Source organism: Lissotriton helveticus, chromosome 4_1, assembly GCF_964261635.1.
Source record: "Lissotriton helveticus chromosome 4_1, aLisHel1.1, whole genome shotgun sequence".
Taxonomy (NCBI): Eukaryota; Metazoa; Chordata; class Amphibia; order Caudata; family Salamandridae; genus Lissotriton; species Lissotriton helveticus.
The window spans coordinates 579,145,310-579,163,892 of NC_136063.1; the positions used below are offsets into that span (position 1 = coordinate 579,145,310).

General features: G+C 45.9%; 1 protein-coding gene across 1 annotated transcript in view; it reads left to right on the top strand.

Annotated features, from left to right (window-relative positions):
• The window catches only part of ARFGEF1 (ARF guanine nucleotide exchange factor 1), a 972,411-nt gene that overhangs the window by 650,266 nt on the left and 303,562 nt on the right, over positions 1-18,583 (top strand). The window contains exon 22 of the mRNA XM_078687191.1: positions 14,387-14,537. Coding sequence (XP_078543317.1) covers positions 14,387-14,537 — 151 coding nt within the window. The remainder of the gene's footprint in view (positions 1-14,386; positions 14,538-18,583) is intronic.

The following is an 18,583-nucleotide window of genomic DNA, read 5'->3' on the forward strand; positions in this document are numbered from 1 at the left end:
TCAGACCGCCACGCACTTGGCAGGACACGTTCTAGATCCTGTGTTCACCAACATCCCGGAGGTCAGGACGTATGCGCCCAAACCCATGGGATGGACAGATCACTATCTAATCAAGGTCACCATGATGTTCATGGAACCATTTAAAAAGGATGAGCCGACCCGGCTCTTCAAGAGGCCCTGGCACAAACTTAAATCTAAAGAACTCCACACTACCTTAGGAGTGTTATATGGACCCCGATACGGCATACACTGCCTTCCATGATTGGATCACCAGGTGATTAGATGCCCTTATCCCAGCCAAATGGACCAGGGGGCGCAGATCCCCCTCCAACCCTTGGTACAATGACACCCTGAGATCCATGAGGAAAGACTGTAAGAAGGCTGAGCGAATTTGGAGAAGGGACTATAAAGACAGCAATAAAATGCTGTACCTGGCCAAACAAATACTTTATCACAAAGGAATTTGCTCTACGCGTGCCTCTTTCTACGCAGAAGAAATTAATTCTAGCCCTAATCCCACCAAATGTATTTTTAAACTGGTACAAGAACTCCAGAGTAATAGAACCCCTGTCTCCAGCATTACCTCCGCGCAGCAGTGTGAGGACCTTGCCACCTTTTTTATTGAAAAAGTGCACAAAATATATAGGTCATTCCCGCAGCACTCGTTGGATTTACACAACCCCACTAATACCAACACTGGTGGCATCACGTTGGCGCTCATACCAGAAATTACGTATGATGACCTGACTAAACTTTGCAGAAAAGTCAAGTCTGGATCTCCGACAGATCCCTTGAGGCCGGCACAATTTACTGAGTCTCTGGCGCACTACTTGCAACCTCTGGCCTCTATACTCAATCTGTCCTTTTCTTCGGCCAGTGTCCCTACTGCCTGGAAACAGGCATGGGTTTCCCCTATCATTAAGAAGCCCACCCTGGACCCTTCTAAACCAGAAAACTTCAGACCTATTTCCCTGCTCCCATGGGTGTCCAAACTTGCGGAGGCCCACGTAAACAATGTGCTGTCCCAATATATGCACCAAAACAACATCCTGGACCCGTCACAAAATGGATTCAGGCCTGGCCACAGTACTGAGTCTGCCCTACTGTCCACGACCGAACACCTCCGGATGATTCTTGATGCCGGTCAGAGTGCTGCGCTGATTCTGCTAGACCTCAGCGCGGCCTTTGATACGGTATCACATGACATTCTGTTATATCGTCTGGCGACAGTGGGGATTACCGGTCTTGCCCTGGAATGGTTTCGTTCATTTTTAAAGAACAGATCCTTCCGGGTGTCAGCTCCCCTGTATCTCTCTCAGTCGCATTCCATCGGCCAGGCAGTCCCTCAGGGCTCTGCACTCAGCCCATCCCTTTTCAATCTCTACGTGCAGCCACTTGCAGTAGTGGCTAGAGTGGGACCTTACGCTGGTTTCATATGCAGATGATACTCAGCTGGTCATCACTCTTACCGAAGGGCCATCTACATCGGCCTCGAGATTTAGGGATGGGCTGGCTGCAGTAGCCCAGTGGATGACGGACAACTGCCTGCAGCTTAATGCAGGCAAGACGGAGGTGTTGCTTGTCGGGAAGAATACCGCTTACTGGAATGAGCACTGGTGGCCATCTTCTTTGGGCACCATTCCACCACCCAAATCATTGGTAAAAAACTTGGGAGTCTGGATGGACTCCTCACTCAGCTTCCAGACCCACACTAAAAGAGTGGCAGCTACCTGCGTGGGCCTGCTGAGGAGTCTTAATCCGATACTGAAGTTCTTTGACCCCAAAGTTCGGCAGCTTATTGTACAGGCCACAGTTCTTTCTCGACTGGATTACGCCAGCGTTCTGTTGTTGGGCGCTAATAAAGCTGAGATTGCACGACTACAGCGAGTTCAGAACTCGACAGCAAGAACTCTGGTGGGTCTTCCTCGCAGATGCTCTGCCAGAGCCACTATCAGAAAACTGCACTGGCTTCCTATTGAATCTCGCATTCAGTTTAAGACTCTAATCCTGGCATTCAAGATCCTTAAATCCAGGTGCCCTGAACTTCTGTGCCCGCTTCTAACACCATATGTGCCTCAGCGCTGTCTGCTCTCATTGGGTCAGCACCTTGTGATTGTGCCTCGCACGAAACGCTGTCGCATTGGCGGCCGTTCCTTCAGAGTGCTGGGAGCTAAGCTTTGGAACTCCCTGCCAATGAATATTCGCTCTATGGAGAACTTGTTTGCCTTCCGGAAAGCCGGTAAGACTCATCTGTTCCCCCCTACTTAGGATTGCCTGTTCCAGCTCTTTCACCTCTATCGGTACTGCACTTGTTGATCTTCAGCGCCGGGACGCCTCTTTGCTGGGACAGCTGTCGCGCTTACACAAACTATTAACATAACATAACATAACTTGTAGAATTTGTAATAAAGCCCTTTAACCTTCTATTGATCTAGAACTCAGATTTGAATGGGCCTACGTAATGAATTGTATTTCTGATTTTTGGTACAGTGGAGGGTGCCTTAAAGTAGGAGCACATTGCTGCAAGGTTTTAACACTGTCGCTCAACTAGCGAATGTGGGCATTTTGATTGAGGTACATTTTGGGGGTGTCTAAAACATCGGGGTACCCAAAGTGCTGGGGTAACTTACACCCACAGGTTAAGACCACCAACATAAACAGAGTAAATCCTCGGAGCTCTTTCATTGATGCGTGGTGCGTAGCACATACACAGTGCAGGAACAAACAGAGCTGGCACTGCTTAAGGCGGTCGGGTGGGTCTCTTGGAATTTTACCTTACACATACACAGGGAAGATGGAAGGCTTGCAAATGTAATCTGCCTTTGTAGAAAGGCGTAACAAAGAAATAACAAAAACACAATGCGCATTATGTAATTTAGAGGATTTCATGTTGCATTGTTTGTTTAAAATGTTCGCTCCTGTAATTTAAAGGATTTGGCGTTGCATTGTTTATTTAAAATGTTCGCCCCCTCCCTTTAGTTTAATCCCCAATATACATAGGGATAAAGAGGTCCCAAAATAATAATTCGCCTCCAGGGTGCCTTAATCTGGCACTGCTGAAGCACACCTAATCGAGTGCTGCACTTGTAACCACTGATATAATTTGCTTATGTGACAGTTTTACCACTCACTTACCTGAAAATGATTTGTAATTTATATGCAAATTGCTTGCTGCACTGTTGAAATGTGCAAAAAGTACCCAACCAAGCACTTGAGAAATTTTGGTTTCTGCAAGACGTGCGAAATGTGGTCACACTGATCAGTTCCTCCAGTCAGCACCCCTGTGTGTTTTTTTATTGACTACAGACTTTGCAGTCTTCTATAATGTACCAGAAGAGAGCAAATTGCTCCCATCCAATCTTGAAATGTCTATGCCCTGCTGTACTGATCTCACATAGACATATGGAACATTCATTAGAAATGCTCTCAGCATCATTAACCACACTTCGACAGTCGTTGAAGTGTGAAGTCTGCGCTGCCTTATTCTTGACTTTACCTGATGGACAGCTCTGTGGCCTTTAACCAACAGCAGTTACACTGCAGATCATGTATTGCTGCCCTGTGTCTTAGGTCGTAGTTCTTCCCTCCTATCGGTACTTCACTCTTAGACGATACACCCATAAGGACGAACCCAATAGAATTAGTGAACATTCGCTTCACTACTAACTTCATGTCCCAACCTAAATACATCGAGTGCTTAGGTTTTCCGTCATCTGCAAGGTCACTGGAATATGCGATTTTGCGGCCGCACCGTTCCCGCATAGCTATGGATTTACAACATGATGCATAATCCACTGCATAATCAACATATTTGTTTAAAAAAAAAATGTGAGCTCAAACCGATCAAAAGTCGGGAAGAACGCAGTGACACGTGCCACAGTTTAAGGCCTGGTGCGAAGGTTAAGTGCTCACCATTCTGTTACTTACTGTTATATTTGGGTTTTAAACTGGTAATAATGTTGTGAAACCAATGCCCAGAAGGTGTTAGAAAGTGCAACAATGACAAACTATTGAAGTAATACTATTAAAATATGTGCCATATTATGCCATATAAGTTGCCTTCTCTTGCCATGCAATTAAATCAACCATATTAGCATACTTTTATGCTCCCCTGTTGCATAATCCCAGTGGCCCTGGTCGTATGCAAGATTTTCTCCCTGTAACAGTCTCACCATACAGTTTGCACAACTAAGTAACATGTACGTTTTTAAAAAGTTACACAGGAGCATAAATAACATTCTGATTCATATAATCGTGATCGGTGTAAACTGCAGTATAAACTTTGGGTACTACAGTAAAACTTAACAAGCATTTGCAATGCAATAGGTCTCGCATTAGGAAAGTTTGAGCTATTGGTATTGTAAATGACACATTTTTTATTTATGTTTTGTTTTTGAAAATAGCGAAATTAATAGCTTTGTCATTTACAATGGCAATAGTTATAACTTTCGCAAATGTGACACCTATTGCATTTGTATTGCAATATGTGTTGTGTTTACGTGACTTACATGTATTGATATTACAAATAATGTATTTTTTTTAAAATAATTAATACTTAAATAAAAGTTACTGTAATTTCTAATGGTAATAGCTTAAACTTTTGTAAAAAACTTTTGTGAAGATTATGTTCAGTGTATTTTATTGTGACGAAAATCCAAGAACAGAAGTGAAATATTAACATCTTTTTTGTTACATTTGTAATAAAGTTTGAAACATTGAGAGAACATATTTTAACCAGTTGTTGAATGGTAGCACTGATTGATGCTGTGGTGGCGGTGAGTGATTTTGTGATGGCGAACGAGTGATCCTGTGGCATTCAGTGATGCTGTGGTAGCATTGTGCAAGAGAGTACTGTCCTTTCAAAGCTTAGTATCAAAATATATAGATAGAGAAAGAGAAGGAGGGGGAGAGACAGAGAGAAAGAGCGAGAGAGAGAGCGAGCGCGAGAGGAAGAGGGAGAAAAAAGAGAGAGAGAGAGAGAGAGAAAAAATACTTTTCATATCCCATTAGATGGGAAGCCCGCGCTCACGAAGTGATTGGCAGAGAAGCAGTACTGACACGGGGCTCCAATGCCCAAGGGAGAGCCCTGCGATGGCTGCAGAAGTGGCGGCGCCGATGCGGTGAGTGGGGAGTGGTGAGTGGGGAGTGGGGCGGGGGGCCCCGTGACACCCAACCACCGTGGGGGGGGGGGTGGCGGCGGCAGCGTGTGTATGTGTGCGCGCGCCTGTGTGTGTGTGTGTGTGCCTGCATGCAGAGGGGTGGGGGCTGGCTGTGTCTGTGTGTGTGCGCCGTTAATGCATGCGAGCGGTGCGAAGCGAAAGCAGGGGCTGGGAGTTCGTCTGCGCAAGCGCGGCTCAGACGCGCGCTCCCGCGGTCAAAACTGAGACTGCAAAAGCGCACGTCTGAGTCGTGTCCACATTCCCAAATACGGATCACAATAGTTGTCGAAGCTGACTGCAATCAATGCTTACGCATCGAATGCATGTCGTGCTTCGACCTAAAAAAGGAGCAAACACAGCAAAATATGTCGATGTAACATCAAGGGTTGGACATTCACCAGTCTGGGGCTATTAAAATGCCACTGGCTCTCGTCCGCGCCTGGGCTGCGAAGAGTGCTGGTCATCGGCTCTGGTGCCCCCGGGGCGAAGGTCGGGTCACGTTGCCCACGCTGACAGATAGTGTGTTACTGGTGGCTGCGCAGTGTCGTTGGTTCTAAGGGAGCGATGACGTAGGACAGTGATTCACGAACAAAGCACAAAGAAGCGGAGGGGGTGTAGGCGCCCTGTGACCCTGGGCTCCTGTTTGCGCGCGCGGTACACTGTGGATCAATAGTTAATTTGTAGAAAAATAAGTGACGGGGCTCTTGTCTGGAGGCAGCTTGCACCAGCCTATTTCTCCTGCTAGTCCCGTCTAAAACAGAACCAACTACCAAGCATGAAATAGGGAAGAGGGTGTGGCGTAATGGTCAGAGCCACCGACTTTGGAACTGGGGAACTTGGTTCGAGTCTCGGCATGGGCTCAACATTCTGTGATACTGGGCAAAATCATTTAATCTCCCTTTGCTTACCATAAATGAATATAAATGTGTCTTTAACTGGTGTTTATGAAAAGTGCCATTGTTGATGATTAAGTGCCGATACCGAGCACCTGAAACCATGTCCGCCAAGACCAGAGGTGTCCACTTAGTCCTTTGTCCCTCTCAGGTTGATTTACATCCTCTTTTATTTATAGCGCCGAAATTCCAAATATCAGCGAAAGCCAGCACTATATGAGAAACGGAATTAGAACCAGCTACAGCAAAGCTCCAGTCGGTGTTGTAAGCGTCGACTATGGAAAATAAAACTGCTGCTTTATATTGGGTGTTTACTGCCTGGGTCACCACTGCACCGCACAATAAATTTACAAACGACGTAGAATAACTATTTTATTTTATGCAAATTGTACAATTATATTTAAAACAAAAAGAGGGCTGCCGAATAACTCGGAACGGGACAGTTACTTCGTTTCATGAAATCAAAATTGTAAAAACTTCTTGTCCTGCCATCAGTTCTATTACACGTTTGGGTAACTGGACAGTATATTTGCAGGGAGGGTGTGCACTATTCTGTGTTATGGAACGATAATACGTATCGAAGGGTTTCTGGGGACATGATACCACTAGGTCAATTATTGTACATGCCTCCAGGACCTCGAAACAGATTTCCTCGACAATAATGGTCGTCATAATCAGAACTTTTATATTACACATTTTAGGCACCGTTAACTTGTAAAATAGCTTTATATAACTTTCATCGAGGTGGGACATGTCTATTAAAATCGGTATGTTAATAACCCGACATATTATTTTTTTTTGTAGTGAAAAATAGAAAAATGTTAAATTATGTTTTATCAGATGCTGGGACATCAGCAAAGACGCATTGACTTGTTAAGGGTTTCTCTGTAGTTTTGGCGGGTTTTGCACCTGCTCTCTGTATTTTTCCGCTAACAAAGAGGGGTTTTCAAGGAGGGAATGTTGATTAAAGAACTATTTAAATGCATTGTCATGCTTATTGCTAATTAGCTAACGAGATGGGAGTCGTGCCCAAGGAACATGCGTGCAGAACGTCGAATTAAAGTAAAACAAGAATTTACCCGAAGGATATGATGCAACATGGTTCAATTGCATAGTGTCATCGATGTAAAATATGAGTTTTTGAACGCTTGAGCGTGCGTGGGCACATTTTTTTTTATTGTTTGGGGTTGGAAGCACTTTGCGTCGAAAACCTGCGGATTCCATGAATATCGACTGATTACTACAAAGGGAATAGTAATAAAATATCAACAGTTGGGGTTTTAGAAGCAGGGTCAAATGTGTGACAACACAATCAGTCAGAATTGGCAAAATGTAGGTGCACCCCACCCAGAGACTCCTGCTGAAAGTGCAAGCTAATTAAGTGCAGATAGTTATAACTTTTAATGCATTTTCCAGAGCACCGATCCAGTGGATGCTGCTACAGGTTTCTCCCAGTGATCTGTCTTGCATTATTGGCCCTCTATTCTCTTGAATCGCGGCTGAGTCGAGCCTGGAAGGCTCGCGGGTTTAGCCTCGAAGCGCTGTGCTCCACATCGCAGAGACTCTATGGAGCCACTGAAAATCCGTTTAAAGGCAGAGGCAGGCTCCAGACCCCGCTCCCGGCTTTCATTTTCCTGCTCTCAATGAATCAATGTGAAGCGAGTTAGGTTCTTCTGTGCGCCTCCTCAGCGCCCACGTCGCGCCGCCGCCCCCACAGAGTCCCCCCCCCCTACGCCCCCACCCTCCCACTACTACAAATTACAGAGACACATCTGCCCCCTTTCAGGCTCAGAAAGGGGACGGGGCCGGGGTCAGACCGCACACAAAAGCTGACGTTTTCCCCTAAACAAATGCCTCAAACGCTCGTATTCCCCTTATGTTAAAGATAATACGCAGATCGCCGTGCGTGTATTTTGTCAACCGACTAACAACTGCCATGTGTTTTTTTCCCCCGTTCTACACAGTTCAACTGCTGTAGTTGCGACACCCGTACCACCACACCAAGGTGGCGGCAAATCTGTTCGCCATCTATCTCTTCGCGTTACATACGGAAGTAAAGCGGATGGGGGCGTGACAACCTAAGGGAATGAGTGGATGCAGACATCCATATTGGATCGGGGTATTTCGTAGCTTTGTCATGTTCGCAACAATCTTAAAGACGTTAAATGGCTAGTCACGCTACACTGTTTAAAAAAAAAAAAAATACGACTCTTGTGGGGCGGGACTTCCATTTTCCATGGGAAGCCCGCGCTCACAAAGTGATTGGCAGAGAAGCTGTACTGACGCGGGGCTCCCATGCCCAAGGGAGAGCCCTGCGATGGCTGCAGAAGTGGTGCCGCCGATGCGGTGAGTGGGGAGTGGGGCCCGTGACACCCAACCACCGTGTGGGGTGGGGGGGGCGGCAGCAGCAGCGTGTGTATGTGTGCGCGCGCCTGTGTGTGTGTGTGTGCGTGCGTGCATGCAGAGGGGTGGGGGTTGGCTGTGTCTGTGTGTGCGCGAAAGCAGGGGCTGGGAGTTCGTCTGCGCAAGCGCGGCTCAGACGTGCGCTCCCGCGGTCAAAACTGAGACTGCAAAAGCGCGCGTCTGAGTCGTGTCCCACATTCCCAAAAACGGATCACAATAGTTGTCGAAGCACTGCAATCAATGCTTACGCATTGAATGCAGGTCGTGCTTCGACCTAAAAAGGAAGTTAAGTTGTAAGTTACTGATTGTGTTGGGAATGGCAGCAAATTAACTTTGATGACTGGTCATTATTAGATCGTGCCTATAGACTGTCTGTTGCAAGGCATAATGTGGCTTACCAAGAACGTGAAGGAGCTTGGAGCCTGCTCATTGCTTACCATTGGTTGGATTTCCTGTCACTCTCGCTTGCCTGCTTCTTTTTAATGTTTCATCTTTTCCGTCTTGTGTTTGTCCCTTCCATAGAGCATTGCCTCTTTACTATCTCTTTGATTGGATGGCAGTGTTGCTTCTGCTGCTTGCTTTTCAAGCACTGCTTCTTTCTTTTGTGTTACAAACCCCATGAGAAAACATGTAGTCAATCTATCTCCCTCGTGTACTTCTCTACCACTGCATTTGTGTTGCTCTATGTCGTCTGAGCTTCCCTTCCCTCATCCCCGGATACCCCCTTTCTTTTTGTGCTCGCCCATGTGCTTCTCCCCATGGCATTCCTTCCCCCAACCTGCAACATCCTTCTGTTCCCCTGTTATACCATTCCTCAGATGCGCCATGGGTGTTGCTTTACTCCAGCCCCCATGTTTCTTTCACATTCCCCTGTCCTCCCTCATGTTGCCTCCACCTCTTTGCTTCCATTACCTCCTCCCCTGCTCGCATTTTCTCTTTTTATTTAGTTACCCATCCAACTTGGATCAGTAACTTCAATCAATCAATCCGAGGTTTATAAAGTGCGCTCAAGGCGCTTGGGGGGGGGGGGGGGTGGGGGAGCAGGTTCGGGTCAGTCGAAGAGCCAGGTCTTGAGGTCCTTCCTGAACATGTGAAGCGTTTGGGAGTGTCTGATGTTGACCGGTAGCTTTTTTCCAGGTCTTGGCTGCGATGTAGGAGAAAGCTCTCCCGCCGGTTCTGTTTCTGCGGATGCGGGGGACCTCTGGCAGGGCGAGGTGGGTGGAGCAGAGGTTCCTCTTGGGTACGTGGAAGCATACTCGGTCGCTGAGGTATTTGGGGCCGATGTTGTTGAGGGATTTGTAGGCGTGGGTGAGGAGTTTGAAGGTGACTCTCTTCTAGACGGAGAGCTTAAAAAAACCTCCTGTGTTATAATGTAGGCGCGCCTATGCGTGGTGTGCGCACCTCCAAAATAAAGCAGGCTCGAAGGTTGTTTTTTTGTTTTTACTTTAGTCACACTGTACAACATTGGAGATGCTGTGCTGCGTTGCTAAAAACATTGGTGCAGTCAATAAGTTACAAGGAGAGACTTATTGTCTTGTTTGTTTTGTTGAATTGTTGTGAAAATGTCACATTTGCATAACTACTTTGTTGGTGCCACCGCTGTTGAAAACGGGAATCCTATAATCTATGGAGATGCCTCGGTCCGGAACTCTGTAGAGCTTTGGAACAATTGTTTGAGAAAAACTGTATCCCCCATCTTTGCTTCTGCCTTCTGAACTTTGACGTTGCTCTAAGCCTGCACGGTAGCTATGCCAACTGTCATTCTTTTGCTACAAGTGCCAGTAGATTATCAGAAATTTACCCCGTTTTTAATTCGAAGCCTACAAGACAGTGCAGCTGTCTGATTTGCTACAGACATCTTGGGGTCATTCAGAAAGCTTCAATGAGAATGCATTCCATCCGTTGCTTACCATTGACTTTGTGGTTTGTAACTCACACTTTCTGGCTTTCTATTTGCTGCCTTTATTAGGTCGAGCGACCTATCTCAATGCGCTTGCGCATTGAGCGGGAGAGAGATATATAGGGGCTTATCGAGAGTTTACCTAACTGGCGATTCCACTGGCGATTTGTTGCAGTGCATGTGAAAGCGCGTGCACAATGCCACCAGCCGCCTGCCTGCCTGCCTCGCATTACCACATCAAAGGCGGCCGCGTCTCAGGCCCCTGCTGCTTCACACCCTCATGCCGCTCTCCCCGCTCCGCCCCCTCCCCTGCCCGCCGTGTCGCATTTCTCCTCGTACTTTCACTTTGACGGCCGCAGGCCGTCTCTCGTGTTTCTCCTCCCCCCTCCCAGTGTTTTTTTTTTTTTTAAACTTGTTGTCCTGTTGCTGCAGTCAAGCACCAGCTTCTGCACACTGTGGCTCTGCAGTGCTTTGTCTGACTCACAACTCGGTTCAAAGGCTATACACTCGACTCACTGTTTGCTCTCCCTTTCATATTACAGTCTATCGCACTGTGCAGAGCTGTCAGCATGTGATCCTCCTGTCTGACACTCACTCGGCGCAGGTCTTCTCTCACTCCGCACTATCCCCTCCCCTGCCCGCCGTGTCGCATTTCTCCTCGTACTTTCACTTTGACGGCCGCAGGCCGTCTCTCGTGTTTCTCCTCCCCCCTCCCAGTGTTTTTTTTTTTTTTAAACTTGTTGTCCTGCTGCTGCAGTCAAGCACCAGCTTCTGCACACTGTGGCTCTGCAGTGCTTTGTCTGACTCACAACTCGGTTCAAAGGCTATACACTCGACTCACTGTGTGCTCTTCCTTTCATATTACAGTCTATCGCACTGTGCAGAGCTGTCAGCATGTGATCCTCCTGTCTGACACTCACTCGGCGCAGGTCTTCTCTCACTCCGCACTATTTACAAGTCAATGAGGGCTGATCTCGATGCACTTATTTCGATGGCAGTCCGTATTCCACGCGTTGTATCAGGCGCCCTGCCACATTTTACTCTGTTTATCGTACCGTCTCCCCCGATCAAGCAGCGCAATTGCTGCGTGCCTTCAGTTGATCACAATGGGTCTAGTTTTTTCTTCTCGAAGCACCTGGTCCATTAGCAGTTGCCCGTGTTTTTCTCAAGATTGATGGGATAGATACCTCAATGCTTTAAAGGTCCCAAAGGCGAGACCTATTGGCTATGCCAATGCTTGTTTGTTTTAGGCAGTCCAGCATGAGATTGTCCCTCCCTAGAAACAAAATATGTTCACACTACCTCTCCTTGTATTCTTCCACAAGTGCTCCTTTCTGTAAACTAGCCTTTAAATCTTGTTCTTATCTTGCTGTATTTGTGTTCCAAGGGAGCTTGGTGTTTACTTTTCAAAGTGAGCAGATTTGTTTTACAATCTTGCTAAATACTGGGGTTAGGTAAGGTTTTTTTTCTAGCCCACAATAACCTTTAAATGGCATGCGCAAGTGTTTCAGAATATATGAGAATTAGGGAAACACAAATGAAGCACATTTTTGTTAGTTCTGAAGTGTGTGGGAAACTTCACTCTACTCTGAAATAATCTACTCCACACCACTGCACTCTACACTAGTCTACTCCAATCCACTCTGTGCAACTCCACTCTACGCCACTCTACACCATTGCACTCTATGCCAATGTACTCTACACAACTGCAGTCTACTTCACTGCACTCTACTCTGCACCACTGCTCTCTATGCCGCTGCTCTCAATGTCAATGCACTCCATACCAATACAACACTCTATTCTGCAACACTGCTTTCTCCAGCACTGGACTCTACACTGCTGTACTTGCACTATTGCACTTTTGCACTTTGTCAGTGCACTCTGCGCCACGGCATTCTGCATCACTGCAGTTTACGTCACTCTACACTGCATCACTCCACTATACGCCACTGCACTATATTCCACTCTACTCTGCACCACCGTATGCCACTGTACACTATGCGATTGCACTGTATGCCACTCTACTCTGCACCACTCCATTCTGTACTCTATGCCACTGTACTCTGCTATGCACCACTCTAATCTACAGCACTGCATTCTACGATGCTACATTGTGCACCACTGAATTCTCTACTGCTGCACTCTACGCCACTATGCTCTACAACACTGTAAACCAGTGCACTCTACACCAGCCGATTTTCCTCTATGCTTCTCTACACCAATGCACTCTACTCTGCAGCACTATACTCTATGCAGCTGCACTCTACTCTGCACCACTGTACTCAACGTCACACCACACCACACCACACCAAAACACTGTGGCTTTAGCTTTGCTTTGCAAACATTTTGCCATGTTCTAGAGATAAACAGGCATTAAAGATGGCTGATGCAGAGCCCATGGCAGAACTCAATGCACTGGGCGAAATAGATCTTTTGTTGCTAAACTGAACATAGGATTCCTGTTCTTGTAATTAATTTAAGACTTCATTGAAAAGACCGGGCATTGTAGGTGATTATAGAGACCCATGCTTAATGCCCTTGGAAGGCCAGGCTATAGGATTGTAGAAAACGTTATTATAGGAAATGTAAAGAGTTGTGGCCCTCATCGTCCCCTGAGGCCACATATTCCGATGCTACTGCTTCCGCCGGCTGCTTCTAATTTGCTGCCCTGGAGGGTTAGGGTGGTGCAGCCATAAATGTAGCTAACCTTTGTTCTGCATTAATGATCTCTTTAGTTAACGTCCCCAGTGCCTTTTTCCTGTTTTTATAAACTATAGAAACTATTTAATGTTTGGCGTTGTTCTGGCAGAGCACACCCATGTCTATAATGCGATCTAGTTGTGTTGTGAACACCTACAAAGGTCATTCTTAGATGTGGCCCAGCTGGGGGGGAGGTCACTATGCGATTTGGGAGGCTTGAATCTTACACAAATGCAAGCACAGTTTATTGTGGCACATAGGCACACCTGCTGACATCCCTGTTAATAAATAAAAGAATGTCAGTGCCCCCATGCCCGGGGTATGCGCATGGGCCTGACTTCAGGATCTCAGCAGTGCCACCACACGTTTGGGCAATCGTTAGGTAATTTAAACTGGAGACTTTTCCGCCCTGGCCAAAACCCCCACGGGAAGCAGGTATGGGCGAAGTGCCTCGGTACTGGCGGGCCACGCCTTTTCAGCAGGTACCAGTTCGACCAGCGGTCCCATTACGGGTCATGGTAGCATATACCGTCCAAAATGCATGTTCACCACCATCCTCCAAAGTCACAGAGAGCGAACCGGCTCTCGCCCCTTCTTTTCCGTGTCGGAGGCTGGCTGAACCATGCAAAGCTAAGGTTAAACTCTGCCCACACTTTTCAGACTAAACTGTGCGACAGCCATGTTTTTCAGGTATGGTTCTAGATGCCAGCCTGTTTTCAGACAAGGGCTCATCTGTGCTAATGGTTGCCATTTACCAAACTCTTTAAGATCACTCAGACTGTATTTTTCTTGAACTTAATGAAATAAAAAGTTGTTATGTTGTGGAATCAGTTCATTGAATGTTCGCTCGACTGCAGTTCTCTTCAGTCCGATGTGATCGGGCCAGTCCCTTAGAATAGGGCTGGTTCTTTGAACCTACGGTGAGCAAATTGATTCCGGCCTCAGCCTGGAAGGACTACAACCCCTTCAAGAGAACAATGTTTTAAGGAGCTACTTAACTTCTAAGCATTTGCTTTATGCTTTAACTACTATCACATATCGTCATCATAATAGATCCTCTATTGATCCCCTACTTCCTTTGTTCCTATATGTTTCTGTTTTTTTTGCAAATAAAAAATGTTTATGTAATGTGTAAGTAGTTTCATTTTGTGGTAGCTCGATTTATCATTGTATGTCAGTGTATTCTATATTTGTAAATAAATGCATATACTTGATTTGATTTGCTTTGGATGTGACTTACCAGGGCTATGGGCTTAGTATTGCCTTAAAATCGTGGCAATGTGTTATCGTGAACTGCAGCTAACTGGGTTGTGCAATTTCCTTTGATCTAGATTTTAAAATGCATTAGTCAGCTCGAGTTGGCGCAGTTGATAGGCACTGGCGTAAAACCACGGTACATTTCTGGTACGGTGCGGGGAAGAGAAGGTTCATTTACTGGAACAAAGGACCAGGCTCCTGACGAATTTGTGGGCCTAGGACTAGGTGAGTAGTTTTCATTGTTCCTACTGGCTACCTTGCGTGATCTGTAGTCTTCATACAAGCTTGTGTGCAGCCAGCGTACTTGTGTGTTACTAGTACAGTGTGCTTTACTTTGTTCTTTATTTTTAGCATTTATGTAGCGCATCATCAGCCATTACCATGGCATTGCAGCACTTACAGTAGCCCTGGCATGGCCTTCTAATCAGTTTTGAAGTTTCCAATGCTGACAGGATTGTGATTAGAGCAGTGTGCTGTCTGCAAGGGTAATATAATGTAAAGTGCATTTGTTAGGTGAGTCCGTTAGTCTTAGGACGTCTTTAGGAGGACCTAGAACTTTGGTATGGTTATAGCCCACCGTGGACTACCCATACTGTTGCTTTATGGTAATTGTCAATGGTGGTGTTGCAACTGTTGTTGGCTGAATTGAATAGGGAATTATCTTGCAAATCTATCTTTGTGCACCTATCCCCACAGGTTTTTCGCTCACTCTGGACAACTTTCTACAGATAGCAAAATTTGATAAGGGAAGACCAAAAGGTTCAGGGTTTTCTGCATAACTCCTAATCTCGATTGGGGTGGAAACAAGTCAGTATTATAACTACACATTTTCTTCTACTGGTATGGAATTATATTTTTAGAGGTTAGATTGAGTTTTTCAATAAATAAATAAAATGTAAAAAATATTTTTGGGGATCCAATATGCATTCCTGGTTGTAAAACCTTTATGCTGATGTGAACGTTGCCTCTGAAGTTGTGAGGATTGCACCTACAGGTAAAATAGATAGGTATATTTACCAGCAGGTGTTCCTAAATCTCTGATTTGACACTTGTACAAGGTGCATAATGCAGCTGCTCAATTCTTGCTGTAACTGGGCCTCTGACTATATATATCATGAGCTCTTGGTTTCTTAAACACGAAAGGTGACCGAAAAGATAGTTTTTAAATCCTTATGCATTGTTCATTAACAAATTTGTAGCTACAGTTTTCATGTGCACAGAACACATCCAAACTCTGTCTCAACTCTTTCTCTGACTAGTACACCCAAGGCTGGTTTGAGACTCTGCACTCTGATTAACAACAGTTCACAAGCTGTTTTGGTCCATCTTTGACTCCACAAGCAGCAATCTGGTGTCACTTCTTCAAAGAGCCCACACTAAACACCCTCCTGCAGTGTGCCTTATTCCCTAGAATGTGAATTTAGCCAGAAGAAAACGGGGGAGGTAGATCATTTTAAAATGGCCGAGTGGCCTATGAGGAATAGAAGAAGTGGGGACCCATGCTTTGACATCAGTCTTCAGATTGTCCAGCAATGGTTGGACATTCATGGATCATGCCACTGCGGCATTCGCAATTACATATACGCCCGGGTATTTAAAGCATTGTGAAACTACTGGTATATCTGGGGCCCATCGCAGACTTTGGGGGTAGTAGGATATCAGGAAGAGAGAGGATTTATTCAGGTTAATAGAGAGGCCGGACATTTCTCCAAAGATTGGAAGGATCTGTAGTGCCTGTGGTTGAGTGTTCAGGATAGGTCAGGAAAATTATTGCCTTGTCTGCATACAGGGCAACTCTTGCCTGAGAGCCCAGGCCTCCATTCAAACCCTGTCATCTGTGTATCAATTGGGAGCCACTCCGCTAGTGGTTCTGTGGTGGTGAATAACAATGGAGATAGTGGGTAACCTTGTCCCTTACCTCGCTCTATGGGGAATGGCACATATATTTCAGCCCCTATCCTGACATGTGCCATCACGTTGGTGTAGAGGAGTTTGCGGTAGGCGATAAATTTGGGTACAAAGGTCAGATGCTGGAGGACGGGGTACAAATATGTCCAACCCGCTGAGTCAAAAGCTTTTTCAATGTCTGCCAGCAGTATGGCTGCTGGCTGCTTAAGTCTGTCTGCAGATCAATACCATTTTTCACCCATCTAATATGTGTAGAGTGGATCTCTTCGGCATATAGCCTGCTTGATCTTGGTGAATCAAAGAGGGGCTGGCCCAAATAAGTCAGTCAGCCAGCTTTTTGGCAATGATTTTGAACTTTGTATTTTGGAGGGATTCATGCATCTAGGGTCCCCTAAGTTTAGGGCTCCCCACTATTTCGGCCTTGCGGAAGTCGGGGCAGCCAGTTGTTTTTAAGTGCCTCTTTCAGGACCTCATGAAGGGAATTCCCCTAGCCTGGGCATGAATGATTTGAAGAATTTGCTTGGATACCCGTTAGAGCCCTCTGCCTTTCCTGGCTGTAGCCAGCTTAAAGCTGCAGCTAGTTCATCCTACAAGAGGTCTCCCTCTAGGGATTGTCTTTCTGTGTCAGGGAGGGTCTGAAGGAGTAAGTCAAATACAAAATTATGTTTTAGAATCTCTGAGCGAGTGTCGCGGCGGGCTTATATTAGGCACAGTATTGGGCAAAGTGGTGGGCTATATGTTTGTCACCATTGATTTCCTGGCCCGTCGGATCAAGAGAATAAGTGATCAAAGCATGATGTGTGATGTTGGAGCAGAGGTAATGAAGTAGTTTCCTGGCCTTGTTTTACCATTGAAAGAGGCATGATTGCGAGCCTAGCCATACAATCCTGGCTTTTACAAGCAAAGTATATTGTAGTTGGGCTTGGGCATGGGTAATGTCCCTGTGTAACGTTGGTTCTGGGTTGCGGTTATATTGCATTTTCAACGAGCATATTTGTGCCTCTGTATTGTGTAGTCTGCCACTTCCTGGGTTTTTCTTCTGTAGAATAGTTAATTAATTCCTCTAGGAGAGTCACTTTAAGGGCTTCCGATAATATACCTGGGAAATCCACATAGTGTTGATCATGAGTAAAGTAGGTATCAATCGTTTCATCTATGTGGGATGTGAGTTTAGTGTCACAGAGGGACCATGTTGATAGTCTCCAGCGTAGAGGAGCTCTACGGCTGCCTGTCTGTAGTTGAAGTGTTATGGAGTAGTGATCAGAGAGGCCTCGGGCCAGGATTTGTGCCTGTGTTATTCTATGGTTCTGTCGGGTGACTCAATTGCTTAGTGTTTAGCAATCAGTACTACACAAGAAGAAAAGTTTTGTCAAGGTCAAATTAAAAAATAAATCAATATTTTAAGAATGGCCAACGAAATACACCAAAAACACTAAATCATTAGTTCAGAGACAGTATTTACTTTGTTTTGAGTAAAAAATATGGCTGTCACATGAGCAGTTTATAACACCAAATGGGTAAAGTGACTTCCGTGAACTAAGAACAATAAGGTGATATCATGGGTGAAAACTGTACACAACATATACACCTAACAAAAATAGTTCAATGAGATAATGGGTGTCTGTCCCTTCATATTTCTATAATCACAGTTTTCAATCAAGCCCTATGTTATTTTGTAGTGAGGAAACTGTTAGACATGGACAAAAAAAGCGTTGGAAGTTTCGACCCAGAGGTATGTGCAGTTCAACATGCGTCACAGCGGGTCTTCCTCAGGGGTGAAGACACTGATGTGGACAGCCAGATCTAACTGTGGCATAAATCACACAGCAGAGCTTCTGAAAACGTTAGCAAATTATTGCATCTTGGGCAATCATAGGACTAGGAGGGACGCCCAGTGACGGCTTCTGGGCCAGGGCCTGTGGGCCCTTCCAATGATGAAGCAGGTAGAGAGGATTCTGCCAGCAAGATGCAGTGCATCCATTGGTCTAAGAATTTTTCAGGTGAGGAGCCCTCGAGCCCTCAGGAACCCTAGAAAACAAAGATTGTTCCTGCAAGCCCTTTGCTCCGCGTTCTCCACGTGAGCATCCACTTCTTTGGAGACTAGGGTGAGCCGCAAGATTGTGCGTTGCATGTCTGTCACCGAGTCTTCCACTCAAGAGACTCTAAACTCGGCTTCCGCTGTTCTGTCGACTGCTGAGCATTATCTTGTCTGATCAGCATGGCATCATTGCCAGCCCCTCCAATTTTAGCTTCCAATGCATTGTTGGATTTGTTAATGGCCACACGGATCTGGTCAGTGTCCGAGCTAGTGCCATCAGGACCAGCACCATCCTCGGATGTAGTGTCCAACGCCTTTGTGGCAG